The following is a 13331-nucleotide window of genomic DNA, read 5'->3' on the forward strand; positions in this document are numbered from 1 at the left end:
AGCGACTTCCAACTCCAACGCCTGGGTGACAGCATAACACCCAACTTCCTCGCAGCTGCCCACGAGCGCTCGTTCGCTTCATCCCCCACACACACTTCGTGTGTCTCTTTCTCTCTCTCTCTCGCACCGACTTGCTTCCTCCCTTGCTCCCTGTAACCTCCGTCCTTTTTTTCTCTTTTCTTTTTTTCGTTCTCTCCCCTCTTTTCATCTCCCAACTAGTGATGGGTTGTTCTTGAACGATTCTTTCATTTTGAACGAATCTTTAATGTGACTTGGGAAGAACGAGTCGTCTCGTGGGAGTGATTCGTTCAGCCGCGCATGTGCATTTGCGCAACTTCCTATAGTTTCTGTATTGGAATTGATTCACCTGTTTCGAGTCTTCTGGTTTTTCGAGTCGTTCGTTCATCACGTGACAGCCCCATAAGCTTAACCTATGCAGTCTGAGCCGGAAAGAGAATTGAACGAAAGGACTCGAAAAATGATTTTTTCATTTTGCTGAACGAGACTCAAAGGTCCGAGTCGGTAAAATGATCCGAACTTCCCATCACTACTCCCAATCGACTCGCGCTTCTTTTTATATTGCGAGGGTCCATAGCAGCTGCAGCACATTAGCCACGGGAACAATCAAGGATGTGGGCAGTTCCTCACCTGTGCACTCGGTGAGTAACGCCCACACCTCAGATCACCCCGTGGCTTGCTATGGCCCAACGCCCCCTCACTAAGCCGCGAGCGCGGTGATTATTTATTTAAAAAAACGGCCTTAGCTGGAAGAGCTGTGGACCCATAACACCACATGGGATTTAACAGAAAATGGAATCAACCTTAACAAAACTGATAATGTCATTCATTTCTCAATGTAGTCTCCACCTTCTCAATGCACTAGCACCTCCTGCCTGGAAGTGCCTGGATTCCAGCAGAATAAAAAGTTTTGTCTTGTCCTTGCAACCAAGGACAAGGTCCTTGCCTTAATTTCTGCCACTGTCTTAACAAAGGGTAACATTTTAATAAGAGCATGCAGACTTTTGATATCTGCTATATGTATGTAATCATGTTTAGTTGAATATTCACATGTATTTGTTGACTAGAGTTTTATCTGTCCATCTCTCTACTGTTAAATTCTGTTAATTTACTTTAAGATCATTGAGGCAGGAGATGGTGATTTGTATTTTTACTATATGTAAATATAACTAAAATAAAACACAAAAGTTACAACTAGGGTGTGTCCTAGGTTTGTCCAGTATGCTATATAAAGATAAACTGAAAAATCCTCTGATCAAGTAAGATTTCAGGACGAGTTTATTTTCTAAAGTTACCAAGGTGTTCACTGGCAACGTAAAGAAATAACTCATAAATGAAAAGGATTGCTTGTTAATACCTGCATAGCATATCTTACAACAGCAACAACCAACAGTGATCTTAGAACATGCATGTGCCAGAATGTTTTTCTAAGCCATTTCATAATCATCGTCATCTGAAATGAATTTCATGTTAGAGGACAGCATGTTTTTTTTATATTTTCATTTAGTTTACTTACATTATGCTTGTTGACTAAAGACATGAAGCACACATTTCTAAAGCACAATAAAAAAAACTGTGAAATATTTGGAATAGATTCAGTGCTGCTAAAAATTCTGTAAATAAATTAATACAAGTGATTGATGGATTTGCCCTAGAAAGCCTAACTGTCTGACATGTGCAGTATTTAGGGTTGTAGCTGGAAACTGCATTTTCAAATTTCATGCCATCCATCCATTTCGGAAACCACTTCAACACAGTATCTTTTATTTAAAAATACCTGATACTTCATCTGTAATGTGAAATTAGCCTTATAACATCTGGGGAGGTGTGAACTTCAGAGCAGCACATACCTGAAATACAATTTCTTTCTTTTGTCCAGCCATAATGAAAAGCCTGTTAAAAGTAAAACAACAGCATCAGTCCTGTGAAGGTCTGCGTGATGCACAAATTGCATCTTGAAAATGTCCACGGTAAAACAAATCTAACGTAGACGCAGTCATTAAATGGACAAGCAGCCGCAACTAGCCTGAACACGGGAAGAATACTTCAAATTTTCCCGAAAAACTACCAGGCTCGAGTGAAAACGAATTACCGGAGCTACCAAAATAACAGAACAGTCTCAAATGGAACAGACCTTGTCGCTCCAAAACGCTCACACTCTTGCTCTTTCTTCTCTCTGCTTTTCTCAGTAGTAAAATTCACAGGTGGCTATGTTGAGGCGCGTTTCCATGGAAACAAGACCGGCATTTCTCGTTGCCGAGTAAACGAGTCACGTGTCAAGGACCGTGTTATCAATACTGCGGTTAGCAACAGGTAACACGCTGAGGAGACAAGCGGAGAGCTGAAAATCCAAAGTAATGGTGGCGTTCATTCCCGCATAGTGAAAACTTCAATAATGCTGTGATATTTTGTGTTATTGTATCTTTTCGAGCTTAATTGGTCACAACGCTTTCGTAAGCCTTTAATGTGTATTATTTTTCCCAGTACCATGAAATTAAACGATACTGTGATGCATCTGTGTTAATCTGCAACGCAGTACGATTGCTCTAATTTAAAAAAGAAAAGAATTTAATTCTTACTTTGGTTTATTTATTGACTTTTCGCAGTCTTTAATTTTTCCGGTTTTATGCGTGCAGTTAATTAAATAAGTGGGTAACGCATGGGTTTCGGAAGATTCGGTTTAAAATTCTATTCGGCACCATCACTTAATTAGGATTTTACCTTTCTTCCTTGATGATTTTTCCTTTAGGTACTCCCGTTTCCTTTCCACTTTCTAAACACTCGCAGTTCAGTTTAGGTAGGCTGTTGATCCTTTTAAGAGAAAGGGTCTTGCGATCGATTGGTGTCCAGTTCGGGCTGGATTCATGCCCTATCTAAATAAACTGTTAGGTAAACGAATGAGCCGGTGGATAAAAAAATCGACTTAAGCATAAACGTTAAGGCAGCGCGCCTCGTTTTTGAGTAAATGAGTCCCTGTGCCCTGCTGCGGACTTTTTGCTACCGATTTGCTTCCCGATAGCCTGAACTGTTTTAAATGATGGATACATGAACGAATGGCGTCGCATGACGCTGTATTAAGCTTTGGCGTTTTCAAATAATGTGTGAATGATTTTAACTCCGAAAACTGATTAAAAAATAAAGAAAACGTACGTAACATCGAAGCAAAATTGATATAAGTGCTTGTCACACACGAATAGGAGTTTTGCATTAAAAATGCAAACAGAGGAAATGAGTAACATCCACAAAAACGTGCCAGTCTTTCGAAATGCATAAATTGACTAAAAAAATCTCTCGCAGCTGTATGAAAGATCGAGGCTTTATTAACTAGACATGACCAAAAACCTAAATATGTTATTTCTTTTCATATTTAAGCACTGTATTTATTTATCAAAGTTGACCATTTTATTTATGTCTATTCGTTCATCTACAAAAACACAATGGGAAATGTGTAAAATAAAAAGTATGAAAAGGTAGTATATAGAAAGTGATACAATGCAGAGCAAGCCATTTATTTTTAAGGTAATGTGCATGAATTATTTAAATCATTATTTATTATTTTAGTGGACGGATTGATGGACATCACAGGACTCGAGCTGGTGCTGCGTTTTCATATGAACCATCGGAGTTGTCGGGAAAGTTTTATAGAAAAACAAAAACCTTTCAAGGCTGTTCTGTTAAGGTGACACACAACAATAAAGACCCAGAAAACGGTTATCAGCAACAATTACTAATATGGCACAATCCTATCTGACACAATGCCTATACCTTTCCAAAAATAATCACTATAGTTAAAGGAAGATCTGTATTTGTTTCACAATGAGTCTAGAAAAATATATTCCATGTTAGAATTATTCTTATTGTTTAGAAATAATAGATTTTGTTTTTGGATGCAACTTTTTAAAGCAACTCTTATGTTTTCATTTGTGTGTGTTGTGTGTATATTAACTGCACTAGTTTATGGATTGACAGTAGATGCTGTGGTATTAGGACCGTTTATCTTGCATTTGTACCATCAATTAACTATTTTGTGTACAATGACATTATGTGCTAGAAAACTGAGATTAAAAAAATCCAGATTTTAATTTCTTACTTCTCACGCTAACAAGGCTGTTTTAGTGTTACTTATAACTTTGCACCCCAGAATAATGAAAATTATATTGTACTGTATAACAAAACTATTTTTAAGATTTTGTGTTTAAATTACCTTATAAAAAGACAAGAGACTCGAAAAACTCAACAGATGCCTAAGTGATCTTAAGCTCAATAAAAACAAGATAAATCATTTAAATTGTGGGAGCTACCAATTACCAGCTTTCAATAAGAGTGCAAAAATTAAATATTCTCCCAAAAGCTTTATTCTTGATTAACTTCATAAAACCATTTACCATCCATCAATTTATCTATCTCCAAACCTAACATGCCAGTTACATTACTTGAATCTCAACTGTCATAGCAAACCCCCAATGCAACACTCACCCTACTTAATCTTACTCCAACTGTTCACATCTTAAAGGTAGCATAAATAGGTGAAAATTTTTTTAAGTTGTAGATATTAGTTATGTTCTTATTGAAATTAAATTTATATTTACAGATAGCCTGATCACCACCTCGAAGTGTAACATCAGCTTGAGGGCAGTGCTTTAGTTCCCTGCAAAATGACAGAAATACAGGAGTAAATTAAAATAGAGATATTTTCATGACTTTTTATAGAAACATGTAACTATGCATATCCCATATCTTCCAGTCTTTTATACTTTCTCTGGAGTCAGTTATTCATAATTAAGAGTTCCCAGAGGCTATTATTCAGAGGAGCTTTTATAAGTCCTATTTATAACTTCTATGTAAAAATCTATCCACCTAAAATTCCCCTTTGTAATTTTATGGAGTATCATCCCTCTTCAGTACTTACAGTACTCGGTGGCAAGGCTAGAACAAATTAATCAGTACAGCATGACGGTGCAGTGGTTGGCACAGAGACCAGGTTTTGATAATTGGCTCTGTACTGTTTAGACTTCTCTAACATCCCAGTAATGTGCATTTATGTTAATTGCCATCCCTTTTGGGATAGATTCCTGTCATGTGCCTGATGCTGCTGCAATAGGATTCAGTCTCCATTACAATCTGTGGCATTCATTTTCTCTCCTTAAATAAAAGTTGATGGATCATACTCCCCATACTCTCAATATTGGGCATGTCATATATATATATATATATATATATATATATATATATATATATATATAGTGATATGTAGAGGGCGTTGCATGACCCCAAACCCCAGACAAAACCATACAGGCACAAGTACCAGGTTCAAATTGAACTTTTATTATAACTGTAATACCTTACAAAGACTTCTTTTTCCCTAGTTGCCAAAACACAATATGATTCTTTATTCTCTCTCTCTTTCTTTTTTCCAATCCTCCCAGGCAAGACATGTCCATCCTTCACTCCCAATTCCAACTCATTTGAATATGGCCGAATGGCTCCATTCATACAGGACCCAGGAGTACTTCCCAGGCATGGACACAGCCTGCAGGAAGCACTTCCAGATCAAGCAGGAGTCCCAGAAAGTGTTTTTTATAAATCCTACCAGCTCCCCCTGGCAGCACACAACAGGGCTGCCTCATATGACTGCTGTTCTCAACATACCCTTTGGGTGTCCAAATGGGTACCAAAGGCCAGGGATGCTGCCGTCTAGTGTATCAAGGGAGAATGTAGTCACAATTGGATATCTCCCCCAGTCCCTCCATTATATTGTCCTCCTGGCTGGATAAGGATCTTTGATCCATCCCCACAAGAACACCAGCCTATGCATGCTATTCATCACAATATATGTATAAAAGTTGGTGGACACCAGACAATCATAACATACACGACTGTTGAACATCCCATTCAAAAGCCATTGGCATTATAATTGAGTTGGCACCCTCTTTACAGCTATAAGAGCCTTTGTTCTCCTGGGGGTGTCTGTAGGAATGCGTGCCCATTCAGCCAAAAGAGCATTTGTGAGGTCAGGTGCTGATGTTAGACAAGAAGACCTGCTTGGTGTTTCAATGCGTCCCAAAAATGTTCAGAGTGGTTGAGTTCAGGGCTCTTTGCAGGCCACTTGAGTTCCTCCATGTGTTTACGGACCTGGCTTTGTGCACAAGGGCTCAGAATTGCTGGAACAGAAGGCACCTTCCCCAAACTGTTGTTGGAAGCACCCAATTGTCTAAAATGTCTTTTATGCTGTAGCAGTACTAGTACGCTTCACTGGAACCAAAGGGCCCAGCCCAGACCCTGAAAAACAGCCCAGACCATTATCCCTCCTCCACAAAATTTTACAATTGGCAGTATGAAGTCCAAAAGGTGGCATTCTCCTGGCATTTGCTAAACCCAGATTGTGTGATACAATAGAGCAAGTGTCCCCAACTCCAGTCCTAGAAGGCCACAGTGGCTGCAGGTTTTTTTTTAAGTTAATTTTATTACAATCCATACAAAGCAATCAAGTTTTTACAAAAAGAAAAATTAAGTTAAGAACAGATCGATCCCCACCCCTGAGAGAGAGAGCAAGGCAAACTGCGTTAAATTTAAGGCTTGTAAACATACCTAAATTAATAAATTCTCTGTGCTTTATGAGCTTATTTTAAAATATTACTGATTAGATCCTGCCATGTTTTGAAAAAAGTCTGTACGGATCCTCTAACTGAGTATTTGATTTTTTCCAACTTCAAATAATATAACACATCGGTTTCCCACTGACTTAAAAGAGGAGAGTTTGGGTTCTTCCAGTTTATCAGAATAAGTCTGCGTGCCAACAGTGTAGTGAATGCAATCACAAGTTGTTTGTCTTTCTCCACTTTAAGACCCTCTGGAAGAACCCCAAACACAGCTGTTAATGGGTTAGGAGGGATTGTGAGTCAAAGGCTATCTGAGAGGTAATTAAAAATTTTTGTCCAGAATGATGTTAATTTGGTGCAGGCCCTGAACATGTGACCCAGTGAGGCTGGGGCGTTGTTGCAATGTTCGCAGGTTGGATCATGTCCTGGAAACATTTTGGAGAGTTTTAGTCGAGACAGATGTGCTCGATATATAATTTTAAGTTGTATAATTGTATGCTTTGCGCATATGGAGCTCGAGTGAATTCTCTGCATTGCTACTTTCCACTCCTTTTCTGATATATTAATTGAGAGATCTTTTTCCCAGTGTCCTCTTGGATCTTTGAAAGGGAGAGATTGTAAAATGATTTTATATATTGTAGAGATGGAGTCTAAGTCCTTGAGATTGAGCAATATTTTTTCCAGCATGGATGAGGGTGCAAAATGAGGAAAATCTGGAAGGTTTTGTTTAACAAAGTTCCTGATTTGAAGATAGTGAAAGAAATGTGTAGCTGGAATGTTAAATTTGGAATGTAATTGTTCATAGGATGCAAAGACGTTGTCTATATAAAGATCTCTAAGCAAGTTAATTCCAAATTTTTTCCAGATATTAAAAACTGCATATGTTTGTGAAGGTTGAAAGAGGTGGTTCTCTTGCAGGGGTGCCACAGAAAGAAGCTTCTCTGTCTTAAAATGCTTTCTACATTGGTTCCAGATTCGAAGTGAGTGGAGCGCAATTGGGTTATTTGTATATTGCCGATAGCGTGTGTTTATTGGAGCAGGTTTTCATTCTAACCCAGTTCTTAATTAATTACATGTTTTTGCTGATATTTAACTTTGTTTGAATTCATTATAATCTACTTGTTTTTTAAGATTTGTTCCCCTGACATTCCTCATAATTCCTGTAAATTGCTTCATATCTTTCCTCAAATGGCACCCAAACAGAAATGAAATGTGAAGTGAGTGAGTCAACATAAGACCGACTAATTCTGGGCCTCAATCTCCAACCAGTTTAACTCAAACCAGTTGCTTAATTAGGTGCTGTGTCAAGTTGTTAATTTAATCCGTTCTTTAATTCCATGGCTTGTTGTTGCTCTCATTATGTAATAGCATACATTTCTGAAAATGATTTCTGTTTTCTATGAGCACTATTAAAATGTTTTGGGGACCTGAGCAGATTAGCATTCCTGAGACCTTCATCTTTCTTTACTTTCAGTTATTGTATGATGGACACAGTTTGCTGGTCATGTTTTGGTTCATTTTTATCTCATTATTGTTTGGCTGATAATTAAGGAAAAAGAAACAATTAAGGGGTCTGAGTCTTCAAGAGCAAGTCAATTAAAATTAATTTAAAAAAAGTGAATTATCAGCAAAAACAGGTCACTAATTAAGAAAAGGGTTACAATGAAAACCAGCAACCCTCCAGGACCAGAGTTGAGGACCCCTGTAATTCAATTCAATTCAATTCAGTTTTATTTGTCATTCAGCAGAACATCCAAGATGTGCTGCAGAATGAAAAGACGATGCACAAGACATTAATAAAAACACATGGTATTTAAAAGACGAACGACAGTAGGAAAAAAACTGTTTTTAAACCTGGTGGTTCTACATTTCAGGCTGCGGTACCTTCTGCCTGAGAGCATGAGGGAAAAGAGTTCAGAGGCAGGATGAGTGGGGTCTCTGGAGATCCGCACAGCTCTGGCCAGACAGCGCTGTTTTGCCAAGTCTTGTTCATTAGGCAGCGGGGCTCCAATGATCCTCTCAGCAGCCCTCACCACTTTCCTCAGTGCTTTCCAGTCAGAAGCGCAGCAGCACTCCTGCCACAGAGAGCTGCTGCTGGTTAGCACGCTCTCTGTGTTCTCTCTGTAGAAAGTGGTGAGGACTGACTTACTAAAGATGGGCCCTCTTTAGCCTCCGCAAGAAGATCAGGCGCTGGTGAGCCTTCTTGGTGATGGAGGAGGTGTAATAAAGGATAGGCAATTTATTTACGCTTCAGCACTCTATGACCCCACTCTGCAAGTATGCATGATCTTCCACTTCATGGCTGAGCTGTTTTTGCTCCAAGGCACTTCCACTCGATAGTAATAATACTTATGGTTGAGCGGGAGAAATCAAGTAGAGCAGAAATTTCACATACTGATTTGTGGCAAATGTGGCATCCTCTGACATTGAGATGCTTGAAGTTGCTGAGGTCTTCAGTATGACCCATTCTACTGCCTTTGTATGTCAATGGAGATTGCATGGCTATTTACCCAATTTTATGCACATATTAACAATGGGTGCGGCTGAAACAACTGAACATAATAATTTGGAAAAGTGTCTACATACTTTTGGCTATTTAGTGTATACTGTATATACAGTATATAATATTATATACATTGCTGTGATGAGCTGGCTTCCTGTCCAGGGATTCTTTCTGTCTTATGCTGATTGCTTGCTGGGATAGGCTTCCCTGTGACCCTATTCTGGATAAGTGAGTTTAGAAAATGGATGAATGGATAGAGATACACATATGTCATAATCTCGGGTGTTGTTTCTGTCATTTTGTGGCTGTCCATTCACCCATTGCCTGCTTCTGCTCTGTGCTCATGGTGTTCTTGCTGTTCTTGAGTGGCTAGTCAAGACTTGGGTACTCCTAAACATTGACATTACCTACTAACGTGCAATTGGTTAATGGAGATCTTCCTTACGAGAGTGTCCCAGGTTTGCATGTCTCACATCTGCTATATCAGTGAGAGCAGCTACAGAGAGTGAAGTGTCACCCTGAGTAATTCTTTACTGGTGATAGCTCCAAATATCAGAGCAAGTTTGAAATCCACTCTCAAATGGAGAAACCACACATGCATATTACTTAAGGCAAAGAAAAAATTGTGAAAAAAGTGAGGTCTTCATAAAAACTGTACAAGTCCCATAAAGAAGGAATCATTAATACCATCAGCTTCCCCTGGTGGCTCCCATGGAACCCAATAGAGCTGCCCCATCGAACTACAGGTCCTATCATGCCCTATGGGTGTCCGTGTGGGAATCCTGAACCAGGGATGCTGCCATCTAGTGTATCAGGGGACCCTGTCAGGTCATCGCTCCCCATGTCCTTCCATGAGATTGGTCTCCTGGGCAAGTATAGTTGTTCAGTCCAACCTTGCTGGGATGCCAGTGTGCCCCCTTCTGTATTGGCATCTTTTGCCACCCCTCTAGCTTAGGCAGGGAATGCCCTTACACTCTTTTTGCCCATTCGTCAAGTGGGCCTTCCGGCCAGGTAAGGGAAAGGAGTCCATCCTGGCAGGGATGCTAGTCCTGGCATGCCATCCATTATACTATGTTTAGATAATCAGCAAGGGGATCACTACAGTGGCTCCAAGGGGAAAAATGCAAATCCAAAAAAAAGTAAAAAAGAAATTAAAAAGTAACTAAAGTTTTAAAAAAGGTGATTGCATTTAACTTAGGAAATAAGAGCTTAAAATTGTCACAAAGTAAATTGGTGAAATAAAATCTGAGTGCAAAAAAATAAAGCAAGGCATAAAATGTTTTTCTCAAGCTGATTGTCCTGTCTCTTTCACTGCTGCTTTTCAGCTTTGTGAACCACACACTTATCTGTTAGCTAGCAGAGACCAGTGGTTATGAAGCAGAACACACATGGTGGTATATTTTGGTAATTTCCCATTCAATTTGATAGGATTTTCACTGGATTGTTGACTGTCATTGATTCTTTAACAAGGCAAATTCACTGATAAATCCCAGGGTCAGCCTGCATGTTTGAAATGGGCTCTTGTGCTTCTAGAGGGAGAACATCGACTCCTTTTTTTGTGATCAGACACTTGTCATGAAATACATGTTTGTCTTGACCTCAGGTTAATTTTACCAATGTTAACTTTACACTCTTACTTTGAAACTACTATGCATTACAGCCATTATATATTATTTTCATAACCAATTTAAATGTTACACAGTTACATAGGTTGAAGATGGAGCAATTACAAATGAAATAGATATTTTTGGTGACTGACTACCTTTGGAAGGCAGTTCTGCTTCTATTAGCACAGCGAAGATCAAAATGATACCCTCCTCGAGCCGCCACCTTATGTGTGTCCCAATTATCCCAGGAGCTCTGTTGCCAGGGGCTTTATGCCCCTGGTAGGGTCACCAAAGGCAAACTGGTCCTAGGTGAGGGACGTGACAAAGAGCAGTTCAAAAAACCTCCTATGATGCATACAAACATTGGATGGCATTTTCCATCACCTGGGCGCAGGTTACCGGGGGCCCCCTCTAGAGCCAGGCCTTGAGGTCGTGCTCAATGGCGAGCACCTGGTGGCCGGGCCTGCACCCATGGGGCTTGGCCAGGCAAAGCTCGAAGAGGCAACGTGGGTCCCCCTTCACATGAGCTCACCACCTGTAGGAGGGGCCAAGGAGGTTGGGTGCAGTTTGAGTCGGGTGGTGGCCGAAGGCGGGGACCTTGGTGGTCCGATCCTTGGCTACAGAAGCTAGCTTTTGGGATGTGGAATGTCACCTCTCTGAAGGGGAAGGAGCCTGAGCTAGTGCGTGAGGTTGAGAGGTTCCGGCTAGATATAGTCGGGCACACCTCAACGCACAGCGTAGACTCAGGAACCAGTCTCCTTGAGAGGGGCTGGACTCTACCACTCTGGAGTTGCCCCCAGTGAGAGGTGACGTGCAGGTGTAGGCATACTCATTGCCCCCCCCGACTTGGAGCCTGTTCATTGGGGTTCACCCCAGTAGATGAGAGGGTAACCTCCCTCCGCCTTCAGGGGGGGGACTGGTCCTAACTGTTGTTTGTGCGTATGCACCGAACATCAATCTGGAGTGCCCACCCTTTTTGGAGTCCCTGGAGGGGGTGCTAGAGGGCACACCTGCTGGGGACTCCCTCGTTCTGCTGGGAGTCGCCAATGCTCACGTGGGCAATGACAGTGAGACCTGGAAGGGCATGATTAGAGGGACTGGCCCCCCGATCTAACCCAGAGTGGTGTTTTGTTATTGGACTTCTGTGCTCATCACGGATTGTCTATAACAAACACCATGTTCAAGCATAGGGGTGTCCATATGTGCACTTGGCACCAGGACACCCTAGGCCTCAGTTCAATGATTGACTTCGTGGTTGTGTCGTCGAACTTGTGTCGGGTGAAGAGAGGGGCGGGGCTGTCAACTGATCACCACCTGGTGGTGAGTTGACTTTGATGGTGGGGGAACATGCCAGTCAGGCCTGGTAGGCCCAAACGTGTTGTGAGGGTCTGCTGGGAATGTCTGGCAGAGTCCCCTGTCAGAAGTAACTTCAACTCCCACCTCCGGCAGAACTTCGACCATGTCCCGAGGGAGGTGGGGGACATTGAGTCTGAATGGGCCATGTTCCATGCCTCTATTGTTGAGGTGGCTGAACACAGCTGTGGGAGAAAGGTGGTCGGTGCCTGTCATGGCAGCAATCCCCGAACCCGTTGGTGGACACCAACGGTGAGGGATGCTGTCAAGCTGAAGAAGGAGTCCTACAGAATCTTTTTGTCCTGTGGGACTTCAAAGGCAGCTAACAGGTACCGGCAGGCCAAGCAGAATGTGGCTTCGGTGGTTGCTTTGAGGAGATTCTGGTCCATCATCCGGTGTCTCATGAGGGGGAAGCAGTGCAGTGTTAACACTGTATATGGTGGGGATGGTGTGCTGCTGACCTCGACTCGGGACATTGTGGGTCGGTGGGGGGAGTACTTTGAAGACCTCCTCAATCCCACCAACATGCCTTCCAATGAGTAAGCAGAGTCTGGGGACTCTGAGGTGGGCTCTCCCATCTCTGGGACTGAGGTCACCGAGGTGGTCAAAAAACTCCTTGATGGCAGGGCCCTGGGGGTGGATGAGATACGTCTGGAGTTCCTCAAAGCTCTGGATGTTGTAGGGCTGTCTTGGTTGACATGCCTCTGCAACATCGCATGAACATCAGGGACAGTGTCTCTGGATTGGCAGACCTGGGTGGTGGTCCCCTCTTTAAGAAAGGGGACCAGAGGGTGTGTTCCAACTACAGAGGGATCACACTCCTCAGCCTCCCTGGAAAAGTCTATTCAGGGGTCCTGGAGAGGAGGGTCCTTCAGATTGTCGAACCTCAGATTCAGGAGGAACAGTGTGGTTTTCGCCCTAGTCATGGAACACTGGACCAGCTCTTCACCCTTGGCAGAATCTTGGAGGGTGCATGGAAGTTTGCCCAGCCAGTCTACATGTGTTTTTTGGACTTGGAGAAGGCGTTCAACCATGTCCCTCAGGGAATCCTGTGGGGGTGCCCTGGGATTATGGGGTACCGGACCCCCGATAAGGGCTGTTCGGCCCCTGTATAACCAGTGTCAGAGCTTGGTCCGCATTGCAAGCAGTAAGTCGAACCCATTTCCAGTGAGAGTTGGACTCCGCCAGGGCTGCTCTTTGTCACTGATTCTGTTCATTACTTTTGTAACAATTCGTCTCGCACGCTCACAC

The 13331-nt window shown here is 42.0% G+C and overlaps 1 protein-coding gene across 3 annotated transcripts in view; it reads right to left on the minus strand.

The window, feature by feature from the left end:
* nme9 (NME/NM23 family member 9) overlaps positions 1-2977 on the minus strand; it is a 56625-nt gene extending 53648 nt beyond the window's left edge. Inside the window, exons 1-2 of one of the 3 annotated variants that reach the window (XM_039756337.1) lie at positions 2740-2977; positions 1869-1911 (exon numbers count right to left, since the gene is read on the minus strand). In XM_039756337.1, coding sequence (XP_039612271.1) covers positions 1869-1901 — 33 coding nt within the window. In that variant the 5' untranslated portion in view covers positions 1902-1911; positions 2740-2977. Of the gene's footprint in view, positions 1-1868; positions 1912-2152; positions 2193-2739 lie in introns of those variants that run through there. The other 2 variants (XM_039756336.1, XM_039756338.1) reach the window with 2 other exon arrangements.
* Positions 2978-13331: the final 10354 nt, after the last annotated feature.

Source organism: Polypterus senegalus, chromosome 6 (genome assembly GCF_016835505.1).
Source record: "Polypterus senegalus isolate Bchr_013 chromosome 6, ASM1683550v1, whole genome shotgun sequence".
Taxonomy (NCBI): Eukaryota; Metazoa; Chordata; class Cladistia; order Polypteriformes; family Polypteridae; genus Polypterus; species Polypterus senegalus.